Here is an 18,378-nt window from a genome sequence, read left to right as displayed (position 1 = left end):
GCAAAAAATAAAATAAAATAAAATGGCCCCAAATGCCTAAGTAACGGTTCTCTGCTCTAGGCAGACTGTAGCCCTAGAATGGATGTCTAGTTTGGCTAAAACGCATGCCAGGGCACTACACCAATTCCCTTTTTATTTTTAAATAGATGGTATAACAGTATTATCACAGGCATTTTTGCCTGGAAGCTACAAACCTTCCAATGCCCTATGGTAAATGGGGAAGGCAAGATTAGAACATAAAGAGAATGGCATGACTCAAAGTTTAGGAAGGGACTGTATCCAGAGACCGGAAGTTTGCATGAGGAAGCAGACTCAAATACGAACACAAGAGACACTGGAAAGCTCACCAGAAGACGTCCGTTAGTGCAGGTCAGTTTCCCATATGAAAATTCAAAATGTCGTTTCTCTTGAAAAAAAAAAATGTCCAATAATTTTTTCACTTATTTAAGTTGGTTTAAAAAAAAAAACCCTCAGTGTTTTATTAGACAATGGGTAACTTCTGAGGTTATCATTCATCAAGACTAATAACCCCAGCAAATATTTAATAAATATCCTATGTTGGGCTCAGCTTTGAAGAGGGATTCAAACGGAGCTTAAGACCTGTTTCCTAACTACAAGGACCTCACACTCTAGTTAATATCTACTCCCATGTATTTCTTGGTTATACAAATATCAACAAATATCAGAAGCAGAGAATCTGGCATACAATTCTGTCAATCAACTTGTGATAATAAAGTCTGAGTCGGTGAATTTCATGAAAATGCTCCAAATATGCACTGCAATCAAAGAAAACTCCACAGCCCAAATCACAGAAAACTACTTACTTATGGACCAGCATCTTATTTAGAAAAGATCATGATCTCAATCACCAAAAGGTGTATCTACCAAGAGATCGATCAAATTAAGAGAGACTACCTAGGCCTACAGTTATTTTGAGAATTCTCCCAAGCTTTATCAGGGTACACAGAAAACATTTTATTCAGTCTAGCTAACTGTAAATAAAAACAAGCCAGAATTCAAACAGAAAAGTTCTCTTACATGTCTGGATACAGCTCTATGAGACAGGCAGGTAATTCCTGGAAGAAAAGAATCAAGTACAGGATGAAAGGCAGGATCACCCAGCATTCCATTACGCCCAAGGCGTCCAGGCGATTCTCCCAGGCAGCAAGCTGGTGGCGAGGCCTCGGGGTTCAATATGACCAGCACCCAGAAGACGGTTCTCCACCTGACTGACACCCCACCGCTTGCGTCCCAGAGAAAATCCGGGCTGAAAGAAGCTACAATGCAGAAAAGAAATCTCCAGAGGGCCACTTCCCGTTTTTGAGCCAAACTTCAGAAAACCCAACTGGACCCATGGCGGTGCGTCTAAGGAAACAAGCGGGCCAGCTCTGAGCGGACGACACTACAGCTGTTCGCAGAGCTCACACTGCCAAGTGCCTCTGCGTGTTTGAAGTCAGAAAATTCTGCAAAGTAAATGTGATACAACTCAAAATTCCATAAATACAAATAGATATTCTAATGTACAGAATACAATTTGCCTTTTTAGTAAGCTTAAAAGACATAAAGCTAGGAAAATATTTACACTATGAAACAGAAAAGTACACAATACATCCTTAGAGAAATTAAAAATCCTAACGTATATAATAAATAAAATTTAAGCGAAGTAATTTTGATCAGCTTCAAAATACTCTACACTACTGTTGCAAACAACTTCATTTTTTTCTCACCAAAACAAGCCTTAGCCACAAGTTGAAGGAAGTCACAGAAGTCAGGGGTCCACCAGCTCCCTAGGTTTCACCTTCATCAGAGACTTTGCAACAGGTCTGACTACAGGGGGTACTAGATAAATAGAAAATTATCTCCTCACGTCCTTATTTTTCACTTACAAAAATACAGCATAATTAATTTCTGTACATAAAACATGCATTAGTATCATTATCATGACAAAAGAAAGAGCCTGATAAGAAATTAATGACTGCAAACATTTTAACACACAAATTTAACTCATTTACTTCTTGAACTGATCACACATCTTCTAGAGTTAGTAGTCATGAAGCACGGAAAAATAAGACTGCTTTAAAAAATACATCTCGACACTTGGCTACATGAATTTCATTGAGAGTGAGGCCCAAGATCGTTTTCAATTTAAACCTAACAAAATTTGGTATTTCACAGTACTCCAACTCAAAGTGGAAGACACAATCAATATGGACAAGGACTGCATCAACTTTCAAAAAGAACATTATTAAAATCATACTTATGTGTTCCAGGATATTAACATTTCAAAATCAGAAGCTTTTCACGGTAAGAAACATGAACAGAATGAAACATATTCCCCAAATAATTAGGGAAAGACGAGCTAGAGTTTTACTAGCCACGTGAGCTTTAGAAGATCACTGTCCCATGCACAACGTGTGCAGCCATATGCAAAAGCAGCTTTAAAATAATGCTCAAGATAAGCAACTTGCACAATTTCTTCTGACACGTAAGTGGTGAGTAAAGGGGGAAGTCGATGCGTTTCCTGCGTTCTGATTTGATACTTTTAACTTCCTGGCTATGGCTGAGTTCTGATACATACTTACAAATAGCTGAATAGCCTAGGATCCTGCTTTCCAACAGAGACACTAAATTTGTCATGTTCCCCTCTGAAATAAATGGGTGACTTCTCCCATTGAAAGCATTGAAAACCACTGAAAGCTTCTCCCATGAAAGCAATTTGGTTACATATGAAAACACAAGGAATGAATATTTGAAAAGGAGAAATTACTATAGTTAAACAAATAAAATGTTCAAAAATAGAAACATATTCGCATTTTAAGCTCTATGAGGAATCACAGCCAAGTTAAGTTTCATAGAAGCTCAAAGAGATTTAAAACCACGAAGCACCACTCCCTAAAAGGGTAACAGAAACCAGAGGTCCTAATGGCTGTCAAGCCTTAAGGAAATAGATGAAATCTCATTTTATGAATGCATGTTATATACAGCTAATACAATTCCTCTTGCTGTTAATGAAGCAAACTCATCTTAAATGAACTGATTCAAAAATGTTTTTTAAGGTCTTCTAATGGCAAAAAAAAATATATATATATATATATATATATTCTCCTGAAAAGAATTACCACTATAGTAAATTTAAAAATTTATAAATCTAAAAATCAAATTCTACCTAAGCCAAAGGTGATAGCCACTTAATAAGGAAATACAAGAAAAAAATAGAAAAAGACTTATTTAGGATGAATAATTTTAATATGTACAGCATTATTTAAGATACATATTCACATTTTCCCTCTTGTGCACTATGCCTGCTTAAAAAAAATACAAATTACTTTCTCTGGATGGGTATTTGGAAATAAAATTAAAAATAAATTTTGCTTTCATACAGAAATATTCAGACCTACTACTACTTGAATACAGTAATTTCACTACCCTAAGGCAAAAACATGGGGTTATTTTCAAATTATTTTAAAAGCACCATTAATACAGAATTTTACACCGAAATTTGTATTAACCTATCTGACAAATAAGTTAACCTAAACAAATTACAATTAAAAAATATCAGCGTGTTAAAGAACCATCACTTTACACACCAGTCATGTTAAAGATCAACAGAGAATCATTTAATTTATGAATCATGCTGGAAACATTTTTATAATCAAGTCCACCATAATCATCTCAATTAATAGTGTGTTAGAAAGACAAGCATCAAGGGTTAATCACAAAACAATCTGCTATGAAGTTTCTGAATTTAGTTCAGTGAATACATAAGTTGAAACAAAACGATACAGAAACCAATGACACCACCAAGAACATCATTCTCAATGCACTTTGCAGACTACTACAAGAACGAGGAGTGCCCCCTTCTTCACTAGAAGTGGGGGAGCCGAGCAAGGGACTAGCTAGGAGCTGGACTGGGGAGAGAGATCACATGGTTGCCTTGTGCTGTTTGATCACAGCTGCCCCACTGCTCGTGAAGCCCTGGGTGAGCAAAGGAAAGAAAGAAACAGGACACTGCTTCGGGTGTTCATAAGCCCATGACTTCAGTCCCTGAATCAAAGTTACTGGTTATGTAAATCCAAAATGACACAAGTCTTGCCCTGAACCCCTTCGTTCTGTGACGTACCATCAACACCATCTGCGGATTCGCTTTCTTCTTCTTCCTCTTCTAGCATTTCAAAGGGAGTCATTATATCATAGAGAAATGAGAGGAAACCATAAAACCAATCTGAACTTTCCTCTGCTAAAATATTAAGGACTTCCTCAAGAGAATCAATATTTTCATTACTGCCATCTTTGGTCAGGCCTACATAAGAATAAAGGAAGAGAGAAAGAGAAAATAAGGAGAGCAGTTAGGTGGAAAAAAGTTGAGGAAGAGTGATCTCAAAAAGGATGTGCATCATGGTCACGGAAGTTTACAGAAAAGATACTTGGGAAAACAAAGAAACTCATTAAGATGCACACCTTACAATCAACTCTCAATCATATGTACTACAGGCAAGGCACAGTTTGACCAATCCTCACCATTCCTACCAGCCCCTCACCAGGTTTGCCTTTCTCTCATTAGAGAATCTAGAGCCCCAAACAAAATTGTGTTAGCCAAAATCGATTCATGTCAATGGGAAGAACGAACAAAAGTAGTAGGAGGGTAGAAAGACAGATCTCTCTGACAGCCTCCACGTTTGCTGATTTACCAACCAGGTATTATCGAGAGTTGATTATACAAGCACTTACATATATCAATAAATATTCACTGAAGAAAAGAAAAAGGTTCATTTCCTCACCCTTTTCCCCTTTGGACCTAGAGTTTACTTAAGAGACTCTGGGATTAATATGACTGGCAAGATTACCATTTATAGCATCCACAGACAGACATAAATTTATTCAAATTCTATCAGATAATCAAATGTTCATACTATCAAATGTTAGCTTTACAGTGCTCTGGCTACTTACTCATGGTCCTATAATTCTGACCAATAAGAACAGTCAGCCATTAATAGCAATTCACGCTGCTAACCAATATTAAATTTGATCAAGGCCCCTCCAGCCACCTGCAACAGGAATATTAAAAGTCCTCTTCCCATAAGCCCAAGAAATTAGCTTCTATTGCAAAGACGCGTGACTCCTGTTGTTTAAGTATTAGTCCCAAAACAGGCCATCACGATGGAAAGAAAGTGAAGTACATGTTGGTTTTACCATTTTTTTTACTGTTTAGAACTGGCTTTGGGTAAGAAACATCTCTCAGCCCAGTAAATACCAAAATCCACCGATACTGCCACAGCCTATATAACAAGACCCGTAATGGTGAAAGAAAAAAACACAGGGTAGAAAGTTCTGGCTCTAAGAAATGTGAACATCCATCACTTGAGAGCTTCTCCGAGGATAATCACCTCATTCAGTAGGTCGGCCTTTGGCCACTCAACATTTCTCCATGGAGCATAACAGTCAGGAAACAAGACAGGCAGGTAAGGTACAAGAGTAAGACAGCTAGCATAAATATTAAAGTATACAGTGTATTTTCCCTACTTTAATGAAGAGAAGCATTATATCATATCATTGTTCATGTATGGGGGTCAAAGGAGAAAATAAACTGCAGTGAGTATTTTTGGTATTTAAATTATTCGTTGACACAACTAGAATATTTTTTCACTGAATTTAACAGTTGACAAGTGCTATGAACAGACATCTGTATTCCCACTGAAATCTCTGTGAGAATAACATGGTTTCTTCTTCCTGCCTTAAAACACCATAGTTGTATATTTATAATAAACATGTTTATTCTTCTCCATTTTCAAATATTAGTACTTCAAAGTATCAAATATAAAATATAAAACTTCACCAGCCTTCAATATGACATGACTTTGCCAAAGTACCTGAGCAAACTACTGACCCAACTCTGCAACCTTCCTGTGGCTCTGAAGACAAAAATACTACTCCAAAGAGAAAAAGGAAATATTCCGGGTATAGAATTCCTCAGCCTCTAAGAGCGGGCCCGAACACAAGGGCAGAGCGTGAGCACCTCCAAGTGGCCAAGATCCAGTTCACTTAGGCATCTGTCCAGTCTACAAATGCTTATCAGGCTCTAGGAATTGTTGACTGGCTTCCCTTTTGTTCTCCAGCCACACCCGATCCAGTGCCAGCTAGGTGCTAGTCATGGACAAAAGGACAATCATGCAGTCCTTCGGCGGCCTTACTCTAAAATGATGTTACTCTCAGCAATTGGTCCTTGGACCATTTTCCTGTTGATTTTATTCGGGAAACAAGTTTTCAAAGAATACAATTTCCAACAATGTAGTTTTCAATAATCCAAACCAATATCAAAGATTATTTATTCTAAATAATTTGGCCACAAAAGTAGGAAGCTATGTAAACTAGGAAAGGCTCAGAATATTTTCAAAGTAGAACGTAAGGGCCATGGCCAGAAACAATGAAATAGAACTAATGATGGCTGTTCAGAATATCTTGATTTACTCACACATATTTCATTCTCTTTATATTTCACAAGAAAAACCAAATCTTAAAATGTGGAATGTAAATATGAATGCATACACTTCCTCAAATTGGTAAGACTTAGATTATGCAAATTTAAGAATGCGGAAAGAAATACTTATGAAAGAAATGCCAAACCTACGAAAGCTCAGCATATTTCAACTCTTACTCAAAGCTCTCCCCTAATCTCTAGCTTCCTACCTGCATCTGCCCTCTGGTTTCCCCTTGCCTTAATCCAAAACTCCTACCCCTGAGCTGCCTCTCCGAGGAGAATACACCCAGGAAGCCTGGCTTCTTTTTGGGTATCACTCAATTTGCTCCCCTGTAACGTCTCCCTGAACATACAAAGCCCGTTAATGTCTGTACCCCAAGAATCTCACCAGGCTCTCTCTTTGAAACCACTTGCCAGTAAAAAGGCACAACTAAGCTACAATAACCTCACAAAACTAAAAAAGAGCTTCAGTCATAAAATTCAATTCCAGTCAAGCTTGTATTTCATGCAGAGAATTCAATCACTATAGAAATAAGGTCAGAAGACATAAGTGAGCCTGACAGCTCACCTTTGGTTTGTTCCAGCTAATTGTGAAGCCACAAGCTAACTGTGAATTAGTACCTTTATATGATAAAATTGTTTATTTTAGCCTTTGTGCATTTAATAGTCAAATTACCAAAATGAACTCTGAGATTCATCAAATTCGATTCTACCTCCAAATATATAATTCTTATAAAAGGAACAAGTTATGATTTGTCCTTACCAAATACATGTCTACTGCAAAGGGCAATGTTCTATGTTACAATCAATTAACCTCTTAATGGTTGCTTAAAAACCTTACAGGAGATAAACTCTTGCAATCTAAAACAGTAAAACTCAAGTTATTAATGTAAGTTTGCCATAGAAATCAGTGTGTTCTATAGAAGAAATATTTTAATTTTTAATAGTTGATATTTCCTATCCGACAGACCACATAGCTGATTTTATTTTTTTTCACATAGCTGATTCTAAGCCTCTCTCTCTATATATATATAGCAGATGAGAAATAATATTATTTCTAAAAATGAGGAAACATGGCCCACATGAAGTTATCTTTAAAATGAAAAAGGTTTACTATTCAGAATCCATTATTTAAAGTAAAGAAATACAATGGAATAATAAACCATTTATAGGCAAGCAAATCAGCATCATTCTGATAATTAAATTCTATATATTTTACTTCTTTTGCATGTCTAGGATTATAGTCTTCTGAGGATTTACTATTCCCATAGAAAAATTTAGATATGTAATGACAAAATTAGATAGCAAATTCCATTATGGTTAAGACAGGAAAAAAAAATTCATTGATAGTAAGCTTCCGCTATTAAGTAGCAAACATAATTCCCACTGAGAAGTAATAAGAAAACATAAACTAAGGTCAAAATTAAGAAGCTAAATCACATGTAATTATAACTAAAACCCTTTTCTCATATTTAGAACTTACTGTTTTATAAGGAGGTTAAGATTTTAATCTACCTAATACTGTTCCATTGGTTATAGATGTGATACCCTCCCATTTTTTTCATATCCATGAAATAAACACAGAATTGTGTGTCTGAGATGAATTTGTTTGCACCATTACTCTAGTAAGCATGGTATACATTACCATGATGTATTTGTTATTTTTCTAAGTACTGTAGTATACACAATGTTAATACACATAACACTACATAGTAAAGCAAAGGAAGTGATGCTCTTCAACTAGCGGAAACACACACCTCACAGGGCAGACTACACAAAGTCCGCATATCAAAATTGGCATCATCCTTCCTAGGAAGGCAGCATTTTCAAAGAAATGAGGGAATATCACATATTTATATATTACAAGAAATAATCTCAATGATAAAGACAGGTAATTCTGGGGGTAGAAAGATAAGGGCTCAAGATTTCTAAAATAAAGAAACCCAGCCAAAAACTACTGGTTTGTATTTTAATGTTACTATTAAAATATGCACAGGACATTTTTAAAACATCCACTACCACAATTTTATTTCAAAATGGATTTATGTAAGCCTTTAGAAACTTACATTTTCAAATTGAAGTGAATTACATCAAGTAATGCTAAAAAGTGGCTATAATTACCATATTTGAAAACAGGCTAGTACATTATCTATATGTTCAAATATGAAGTTCATAAATCTGAACACAGATATGAAGTTATGCTTATTAAAAATATATGTGCAAGAGCTATATACATATCCATTTATAAAAATATATTGAAATATAAGTCCATAGAAAAACAATTAAGCCATTAACATTTCAGTGAGAACTGAAGTGGGAAAATATCTTCCAGAAAACGTGTGTGACTGGACATAGCTATTATCGAGGCAAAGATATTGTTCTGTTTCCAGCATTTTACCACCACTAACAAAAAATAAAACGTTTACTTGCCTAGTAAAACTTTGGCATCATCCACATCAAAATCTCCATCACCATCAGCATCATAGATTCCTAGTTTTCCTGCAAGAGGGAGGAGAAGATGGATGGGAAGAAAAGGGAAAACAAGTTTGATAAGGCATCACCACTTATTGCAGTCCTGACCGTCAGCCATAAATATTACCAATCAATGCAATTCTTTGCTCTCTGAATCCTGAAAGGCAGTGCTCAGTGAAGATCTTACCTAAAAATAATAGAAGATTCACTGACAGATTCAGGAAATGTTCGCCTTATAATCTAAGAAATATAACTGAGATGATATTTTCCTTAAAATTTTAACAATCCCCTGATGTAATCATTTCAGATGAATTTTTTTATTATGACGCTAAAAATAGTTTAGGTAAAAATTTCAACATATATAAGAAACATTATTAGATTTCCAACAGTTGCGTAAAATGTAATGCTTCTACAGTATGAAAGCTCCTCACGCCATCAGTATTCAAAATAAAAAGAACACCCACCAAGCCTCAAATAAAGACTAAATATAAATAATTAATGTCAAGTGCAAGCACTAAAAATAAGAGGGCAATTAATTTTATATTTTACAATAATGACTCATAACAGAAACATCATGAATCAACTTAAAAAAAAAAAAAGACTTCTGGAAATATAGTATATAAAACTGACTTCCTGAAATGACAAAGGAAAACTTAGTTATCCCACTTAAAACTTAACTAGCCTGGCCATCTACTACCAAGAAAAAAAACAAGGCTTAAAACAGACCACTTCAGGAGACAGTACTCCCAGAGCCTTTCCTCTTCAAGCAGAGTAAAATGTTATCTTAAGGCTTTATCATCTAGGAGCACTGCTATGTTTAGCATTCCAAACGTGAGTCAAGTACATACAATTCCCTAAAAAAGATTCTAAAATCAACATCACTTAGAACTCAGCACTGGACAATGGCTGTGAGGAGACATCATATATAGCAATATTTTAAACAGCATCCACAAATATAGCATTAGTACTAAAAAACCAGTCTGCAGCACCGTTACCACGTCTCTAATAAAACAGAAGTGAAAACATTGCAGGAGAGCAGGCAGAACTTTTGGGGGAGAGTGGCTGTGATCAATCCTGACCCTCCCAGAGCCCTTGTTCTACTTAGGAAAAGAGTTAACTAGCTGTGTAGGATTCTGGTTTAGAAAGCACACACACACACATTAAAAATAAAAATAAAAAATACTAGTAATCATAATGGAGAGATAAGGAAGTTATCATTTCTCTGCTAAGAAGATATAAGCAAGCGCTTGTCTGCAGGTGGAGGCTATCTATAGCGCAGAGCTCAGATAACATCACAAAGATAGAAAATACCATACTTTCTGACAAACTTAAAGGGGAAAATTGGTCCTACCACCTATTTTCTCTGATGCAGGGGATGACTACGTTAATAGAATGAGGATGAGGTTTTAGAGACTTAGACAAGTAGACTTAAAACGCATCTCCAATAGCCTACCTTGAAGTACCTCCGATAAGTTATAACGGAAGTCCTTTGCTTTGGCTGCATGCATGCAAAAACACGAAAATTGTTACTTGCCCTTAAATGTACAAACATTTTTAATCTCTTCTTTTGTTTAACAGATGTTCCCTAACAATATATCACTGTAAGTCAACAAAAGCACAGATCTACTCAGAAGTTTGTCTCCGAACTAAAATTCTTCCTCTCTTACTCTATCATCTATCCAGAGACACTTTTCTTTAGTTAATAATGAAAAGTTTCAATAAATGGCAGCTTATCCATAAGCGTGTTTTGCCTCCACCCCCCCAACCAAAAGATGGCCATAATCTAACCTCTAAAGCAGAAGTACACAGGCTTTATGGAAGGGAGGGGGTTTTCTATGCAATGCGGTACATAGAGAGGAGCATGCATTTTGTTCAGTGACAGGGTCCACACTTTTCACTGGGGATCATTAAAGAGGAAGACCATGTATTCACAGTAGCCAAAAAGTGGAAAGAAACCAAAGGTCCATCACTGATGACTGGATAAGCAAAACGTGGTGCATATCCACACAATGGAATATTATTCGGCTATAAAATGAAGCAAGTCTTGAACCCTGAAAACGGTAAGCTAAATGCAAAAAGGCAGATACAAAAGGCCACATATTGTATGATTCCATTTATATGAAATGTCAAGAGTAAGAAAATCATAGACACAGAAAGTATATTAGTGTTTGCCAGGAGAGGGGAGGAGGGAGTGATGAAAATATTCTGAATTAGATGAGGAATATATTAAAAACCAGTAAACTGTACATTTTTACATATTAACAATATTGAATTTTATGTTATGTAAATTTCATCTCAATTTAAAAAAGACTTTGTGACTTTGGACTGACTATAACTCCAAAAATGGTAAAGAATCATTAATGTAAAAAGTCATGAAAAACTGCAGTGATTATGGGGAGAAAAGGGAAAAATAAGAAGGAAGACAACTATGAGAAATAACATGGCAACCTCCTCAACAGCATACAGACAGCACCTATCCCAACAGACACAGAGACACACACACACTCCCCGTACCAACACCAATACACACATATACACATACACACACACTAATTCATTCCAACGAAGACGAAGGGTGTGCTTCCAAATGCTCTCTAAGGAAGGGTCTTGCAAACTGGGTCCCAACATAAATTCAGTGGCTCACGAATGTTTAAAATTAATATAACAAGATGGAATAGAAATTATATAGTATTGCATTTCCTAAGGGTTAAGTACTATTTGATAAAACTTTTCTGTGTGATATCCGTACAATAAAATGTCTATTTTTTATTTTTACTACAGATTATGTTCAAAGAAGTTGAAAAGCCACTACTCCCAGGTAACCCTGATAACATCCCCTTTTGTTCCTACACTGTTGAGAACAACTGAAAGGCTACAGAAATTACACCCAAAACAATGATAAATCTTTAAGATTATTAAAGGATGTCTTTCGTGCTTACAAATTCACATAAGAAACAATACCAAATTCTTACCTAAAACTTCCTCATAATCAACAAGATCAAACCAGACGACCGCTACTGATGTCCAGACTCCCAGCAATGCAATGACCATAAACCATGTGAAAAATGAACTTCCAGAAAGTCCTCCTTTCCTCCCATTTTTGTGTCCTCCATGCTTTGTCTCTGTTTAAAAATAAGACAGATGAACAATGTCATTTTAGAAGACACCTCATTGAACCTCTTTTTGCTGAATTATTTCTCCAGTAATTTGAAAGTACTTACAATGGTAAATCATTCCAAAAATATTTTTCACTCAAATTCTCAAAACATGTTACATAAAATAAAGATTTTTTAAAAGGATGTTTTTATTTATTCATTTGGGAGAGAGAGAGAGAGAGCACAAGCAGGGGGAGGGGCGGAGGGAGAGGGAGAAGCAGGCTTCCCCACTGAACTGGGAGCCTGATGTAGGACTCGATCCCAGGACCTGGAAATCATGACCTGAGCCGAAGGCAGACGTCCAACCATCTGAGCCACCCAGGTGCCCCTAAAATAAAGATTTTGAAACAGAAAAGATTCTGCTCAGACTCAACACCACACATGCAAAACTTTGACTTAGAAGTAATGCAAAAAAAAAAAAAAAAAAATCATTGCTTAACGTTTTTTAAAACAAAGGTTGATAGAATATGTATATCATATGTAATACGTATACCTTCCTTCTAAGTTCTTTACATATAACCTCCTCCAAAGTTCAGCGCGTATCAACAACTTCATGAAGTCACATAGAAATGTGGCCACGTCCTTTTCTCCGACCCACTTAGTTTCTGGAGAATCTTAAAAAGTCTGTTAATGGCCACAGAAAATATCTCCCCCCAAAATGGCTCCATATTCTTAGCCAGAGACAGACTGAGAAGGAAGGAGACTATTTATAGGAAATAGAGGTCAGGAAAGAAGAGAAGCGAACTAGTACAACAATCCGTCCTCCTCCTTTACAAGACCCGCTGGGGCCTAAGGAAGCAGGAAAGGGCTCATCATTCACAGTCCGTCTCAATGCAGGAAACAGCTCTGTATACTGCAGTCCACTGAGTGTCATCTATCACATTTGCTACCCTTCTGGAAAGAGTCTTCTTACAGCCAAAAGTAAACAAAAATCATGAAAGTCAAGTGACACTGACAGAAATGGTCAACACCGTCCTTAAACAAAAGACCATCGTATTCAGATTTCTCTTGAAAAGGAACATAATAAATATTATTCAAAGGCTATGTCATATTCCCAAATACCCTTTGAGAAAAGGAAAAGTTTATCAAGCAGGTGGTACAGCAGGACACTGCCTTCTCTGTTGAGCACGTGCCATGTAGTTCAAAGTGCTCCCACGTGCATGGCAGCATGTGATTCTCACAAAGGTCTGGTCAGTCTATCTCAAGAGGGCGTTTCTGGATGTCTATAAAGAACAACTCTTTACCCGGTGCAACTGTGCCTCACACCGCAGGGCAGCTGGCATCCCTGGTTTCCTAGGGTCCCGAAGGTAAGTAGCTCCCCGATGAAGCCAAACAAAAATACTCCCGAACTCTTCCCCCCCTACAAGGGCGGTGCCTGCTTCAGAACCACTGGGGGTGAGGATGGGAATAATCATCTCTGTTTTACAGAAAAAAGATTAAGTGGTTTACTCTAAGTCCCTGGCACAAATTGGGTAGAGCTAGGAATTGACCCTGACTTCTCTGGTCCTGAGTTCCTTGATCTGCGTGAGTGGGTCAAATTAGATGCCTTTAAAAAGCTCACTAGCTCTAAGCTAGAACTTGCTTTCTCACCCCTAAATCCAACTCTCATTACGGAATACTGGTAGTGGTATCCAGTAGCTCGAATCAAGAATATACTGCCAAATCTTCTTGGAAGAAAAAAATGAAATGAAATTCTTCTTATTAAAAAAGATACGTGGTTTTTTAAACAAATTACTAGATCAACTTTTCAAAAGGGCACATAAAAACTAAATCAGTCTGAAAGTGACTGTGTGTGTGTATACACACTCAAATACATACATTTTTATCTATATATCCATATTTAAGTCTATAAAAATATGACTAAGACAAATTTCATTCTTAACAAAAAAGTCAATTTCCCTTTCTAATGTTCTTTAAATATTAATAGACTTATCAAAAACGGCCAGATTTATAGTCATACGGTGAATTCACAAAAGAATACTTACCAAATGACATATGGCCATCTAATCTGTTTCTAATATGATCTATCATTAAAAGTCTCCTAAAAGCTGGCTATATAAAATCATAATGTTTACATTAAAAAGTTCTTACTGGGCATACATTATAACATTACATATTAAATCCACTTAAAACAGGCTTCACTGTTGCAATATCTGAACACAGCCATGGGAGGGGGAGGCTGGGTGAAAACTTCTGCAAGGTTGTGAGGGAAAATGATGATTTCCAATACGTTGTGTGTCTTAAGAATAAAAATTATAAGAACAATATACAGCATTACTAAAATTTTAAAAAAGAAAAGAAAAAAGTAGGGACGGGGAGCGCCACAGATTCACTAGCAATGCTATGTGCTTAATTTATTACAACTTCGATGCACATGAAGACATTTTTCAATGCTGTATAAAAAAAAAACCACCTTATTTCTGGGGCGCCTGGGTGGCTCAGTCAGTTAAGCAACCGACTCCTGATTTCGGCTCAGGTCATGATCTCAGGGTCTTGAGATAGAGCCCAGGGCAGGCTCCACGTGCAGTCAGCTTGAGAGTCTCTCCCTCTCCTCCTGCCCCTCCCACTCGTACTCACTCCTTCTCTCTCTCTCTCTCAAATAAATACATAAATCTTAAAAAAAAAAACAACCTTATTTCTATATAGCATACAAATATATGCATACATACCTGTTTATACAGAATACTAATTATAATAAGAAAAATGCCTTCTGGAATATTACCTCCAAATATGGATTTATAACTTAAAATGAGCTTGTAATAAAATAGCTAATGAAACAAAATAATTATTTGAATTCAAAGTTCAATTCTATCTCCATTTCTATCTTTTTCTTAAAGCAGAAATGGAGAAGGAAAATTTCTAAGATTCTCAAAAGGAAAGATTCATTTATTCAAGTTAATTCAGTAGATACTCATCTTAGTTACTGACCAGCAACACCAAATACAAGTAAAAGGTGCAAAAAGTTTCTTTTTTTTTAATTACATAAATGCACGCACTGTAGCAGAGATCAGGAAAGGGGGGAGGGGGAGGAAAACACAGTAAAGAACATACCTTTGCCTAGAATCGACTTATATTTGTTTTAGCCATGATTCTAACAACTTTGATCAAGTTTCCTAACATACTGCACAAAACTAAAGAATATACTTTAAAGACAACCTCACCTATAGGAGTTCAAGCAATAAAATGCTGCTGGAAGGAAGGCCTGTAGGAGGTATGAAAACCAGCCGCAAGAGCAAGAATTTGAAAAACTAAATGGCAGGGGGCGATCTATGATTGATGCTGGTAGGCAAACCTCAAACTGTCCTTAAAATAATCTCAAATTCCCCTTAAAATAATCTTAAGTACAAGGGAATGATGACATTCAGATTGAGTCTGTCATTAAAATATTATTTAAAACTGTTTACGAATGCAAAAAAGGCATAATAAATCTTAGAAATGTTTTTCATTTACAGTATTATTTAGCAAACAAATTTATCACTTTAAAAGATGAATGTCAAGGGTAAATGTTACTTAGCTAGAATATGAAATCATTAGCAATATTTTATCTATCCTTTCTAATGTCAAATAGTTACTCTACCAGTATTAATCTTATTACTGTTAATATTTACTAATTCCACAAAGGAACAAAACAGTAGATTATAGAAAGGAATCTTTCCCAAGACATCTCTGTTAGGGGAACTTTCTATTTGACACCAAGTAATGCTCCCATGATATGTCACTTTGTAAATAGGGTGTACCTAGTCCCAAAGGGCAGATTATTTTCTGTCCAATTAACTGAAAAAAGCACAGTAAGATGAACACTTCAAGAGAGTTTAAAACACCCTAAGCAAACCTGAAATGAACACTTTGTTTCAAAGGTATTCTGGAAGAATGTCTAGCAGTTAACCCTATTTCCTAAGATCAGAATAAATCTAAGTGTTCTCATTTCATTTTCTGACTCATTATTTGACCTGTAGTCCCAGGGATTGATTAGTCAAGAAGATTTTTTTTAATGGGGCTTAAGAATATGGCAAGAACTATGTGATTCCTTTTTTTCCACGGTGACCCATCAAAAGTAATGACCTCCAAATCAGAAAACTCTTCTTCCATACTACCCAACACAGAAAACTACCACAGTGAGCAACGAAATGTGTCGCTCTACAAAATGTGGGCTAGGGACAATAGGTCATTTTATTTATTTGGCTGAGAAAAAAGAAAATAGAAGACATACCCCAGCACCTGAATAGGGGTCAGTCAATTACTTAAATGCGTTACAACAAACTGAATTACAAATCAACCATATATCAGTTTTGCTTAGCATTGTGCTGGTAATTTCGCATTTATATATAAACCCCACACATTTACATTTTTTTTAAAAAATCAACACAAAAACTGTCAAGCAAATCACCAAACTGATTATTTTTTCATGTTGCAAAATGTCACCATTTGGGAGTCAAGAACCATTAACAGTAGGTCAGAAGTACCAGCTGATTTTACCTCACTACATAGATTATATAATCCTCAGAAAAGACTAGAAAACGTCTTGTTAAAGAACTAAAGATACATATCTCGAATTCTTTGGCATGGCGACATGAGGCACTTTATAGTAATAGTCAAGTGACCCATTCTAACCATTTACTCAAAACGATGTTCAAAGTAGGGGTACTCATATTCTCTAGACTAAGAATAGACTCCTTCCAGTGGCCACTTAGGCAGCTGAGAGTTGGAAGCTGTCTTAACACGTCTTTTTCTTTTTTGTTGTTAAATAAAATTTCAACATAATGAGCAGGATGGGAAGGCTACAGAAATCTGGGATCTTGAGACGGTGTTTTGTTCGTGAATATATATGCCACAGCAGAACTGTGGTAGTTTTTACCACTCCAGTAGGGTTATCTAACATAACAAATAAAAACATATAAATAAAAACTCCAAATCAAATTGAAAAACAAAACAAAAACATAATAAGCTAACGTAGCTTATTTTCAATTAAGTGGAAAGACATTCTTACCTTACAAAGTAAGGCAAAACCAAACATACACAGAAAGGTAAATTCAACACACTGTTAAAGAACACTTGAAGTTAATAATTCCACTTAAAAAAACAAAATAAAATCCTAGTGTCTTTACTTTGCATTTATTGCCCACTTCACAAAAATTGGGTCAGTTTCCACATATGGAAAAGCCTGAGTCAAGCTTTGCTTAAACCAATTAAGTGTGCTCACTGACATAAGAGGAGACTCACACAGGCCTTAAATTTCCTGTAATTTGAGATCTGAATACACGCCATTCTTGAAATTCACTGTACTTATAAGACCAAGGAAGACTGCTTGTACATTTTTCTGAAGTTTGTAAAACATGGTCTCTGATAGTACAACATACTAAAAGATATTCTAAGTTAAGATACCAAAACATACTCAGATAAAAGACAGATTACTCCATGAAAAATTAAACTACCATGAAAAGTTGATGTCTCCAGTAGTTCAAACTAGAAAATGTAGAGGATGCAGTCGAAGCACTTGGCCAAAAATATTTTTAAGAGTGTACAACTGAAAAGAAAGATAAAATTTGCCAGCTACATCCTAAACCACTTTTAACGCAAACAATAAAAATGCACCTTTACCTTCAGCCATTTTGGTTTCTTCAATCCATGAATAACACAGATGGAAGACAAAAATCAGAGCGCTATCAGCAGGTATCAGGCACGCCGACCCTTCCCTACTAGAGCTCCAGACTGGCCAACTGCTCCACGGGCAAGGCCTCTAGAACTGAAACTGGACCTGACTGCAAACTCTGCTCACCAGTTATTTTTAGAGGCCTCTTCCTCATGGCCAAATACTGCTAACCACTCAGGCTGAAATGCTCCCCTAACGATGAGACAGCCTTTCTCTCTCACTTATGGGATTCCTCTCTCAGCTGGTCCCGTCTCCCAACTCCAAACCTTAAAAAAAAAAATGAAGCATGCTGGAGAAAAGGAAAGGGAACAAATTGTGCTGCCAGTTCTGTTTTTTTGGAATCAGTCTTTGATGGTTTCAGCCCAAGGACCAAATCATTCAAAACTGAAACAAGTCTTGCTGGAACACGTGGCCCCACGCCCAGGACCAGCTTGATCTGGCCCTTCAGAATCTAATCAAACGCACACGTGACTCAGTCTGTGTGAGTGAAACAGAACACTAAATAGTAAGAAATTAATGCTCTGCAATTCTGATTCACAGGCATTACCATCCCAAGTCTGACTGCTCCAACAGCAAAAGTTTAAAAAAAAAAAGTTTCACCAGAGAAAGAGGGAGAGGGAGCTGAG

At 36.4% G+C, this 18,378-nt stretch overlaps 1 protein-coding gene across 5 annotated transcripts in view; it reads right to left on the bottom strand.

The window, feature by feature from the left end:
- Positions 1 to 18,378, bottom strand: part of ASPH (aspartate beta-hydroxylase) — a 211,767-nt gene that overhangs the window by 164,463 nt on the left and 28,926 nt on the right. For 2 of the 5 annotated variants that reach the window (XM_045789028.2, XM_087864867.1), the window contains exons 2-4: positions 11,920 to 12,069; positions 10,401 to 10,445; positions 8,906 to 8,974 (exon numbers count right to left, since the gene is read on the bottom strand). In XM_045789028.2, coding sequence (XP_045644984.2) covers positions 8,906 to 8,974; positions 10,401 to 10,445; positions 11,920 to 12,069 — 264 coding nt within the window. Of the gene's footprint in view, positions 1 to 4,120; positions 4,301 to 8,905; positions 8,975 to 10,400; positions 10,446 to 11,919; positions 12,070 to 17,700; positions 18,107 to 18,378 lie in introns of those variants that run through there. The other 3 variants (XM_087864869.1, XM_045789031.2, XM_045789032.2) reach the window with 3 other exon arrangements.

Source organism: Ursus americanus, chromosome 9, assembly GCF_024610735.1.
Source record: "Ursus americanus isolate L20-20 chromosome 9, mUrsAme1.1.p, whole genome shotgun sequence".
NCBI lineage: Eukaryota > Metazoa > Chordata > Mammalia > Carnivora > Ursidae > Ursus > Ursus americanus.
This window is presented reverse-complemented; position numbering and strand designations above follow the sequence as displayed.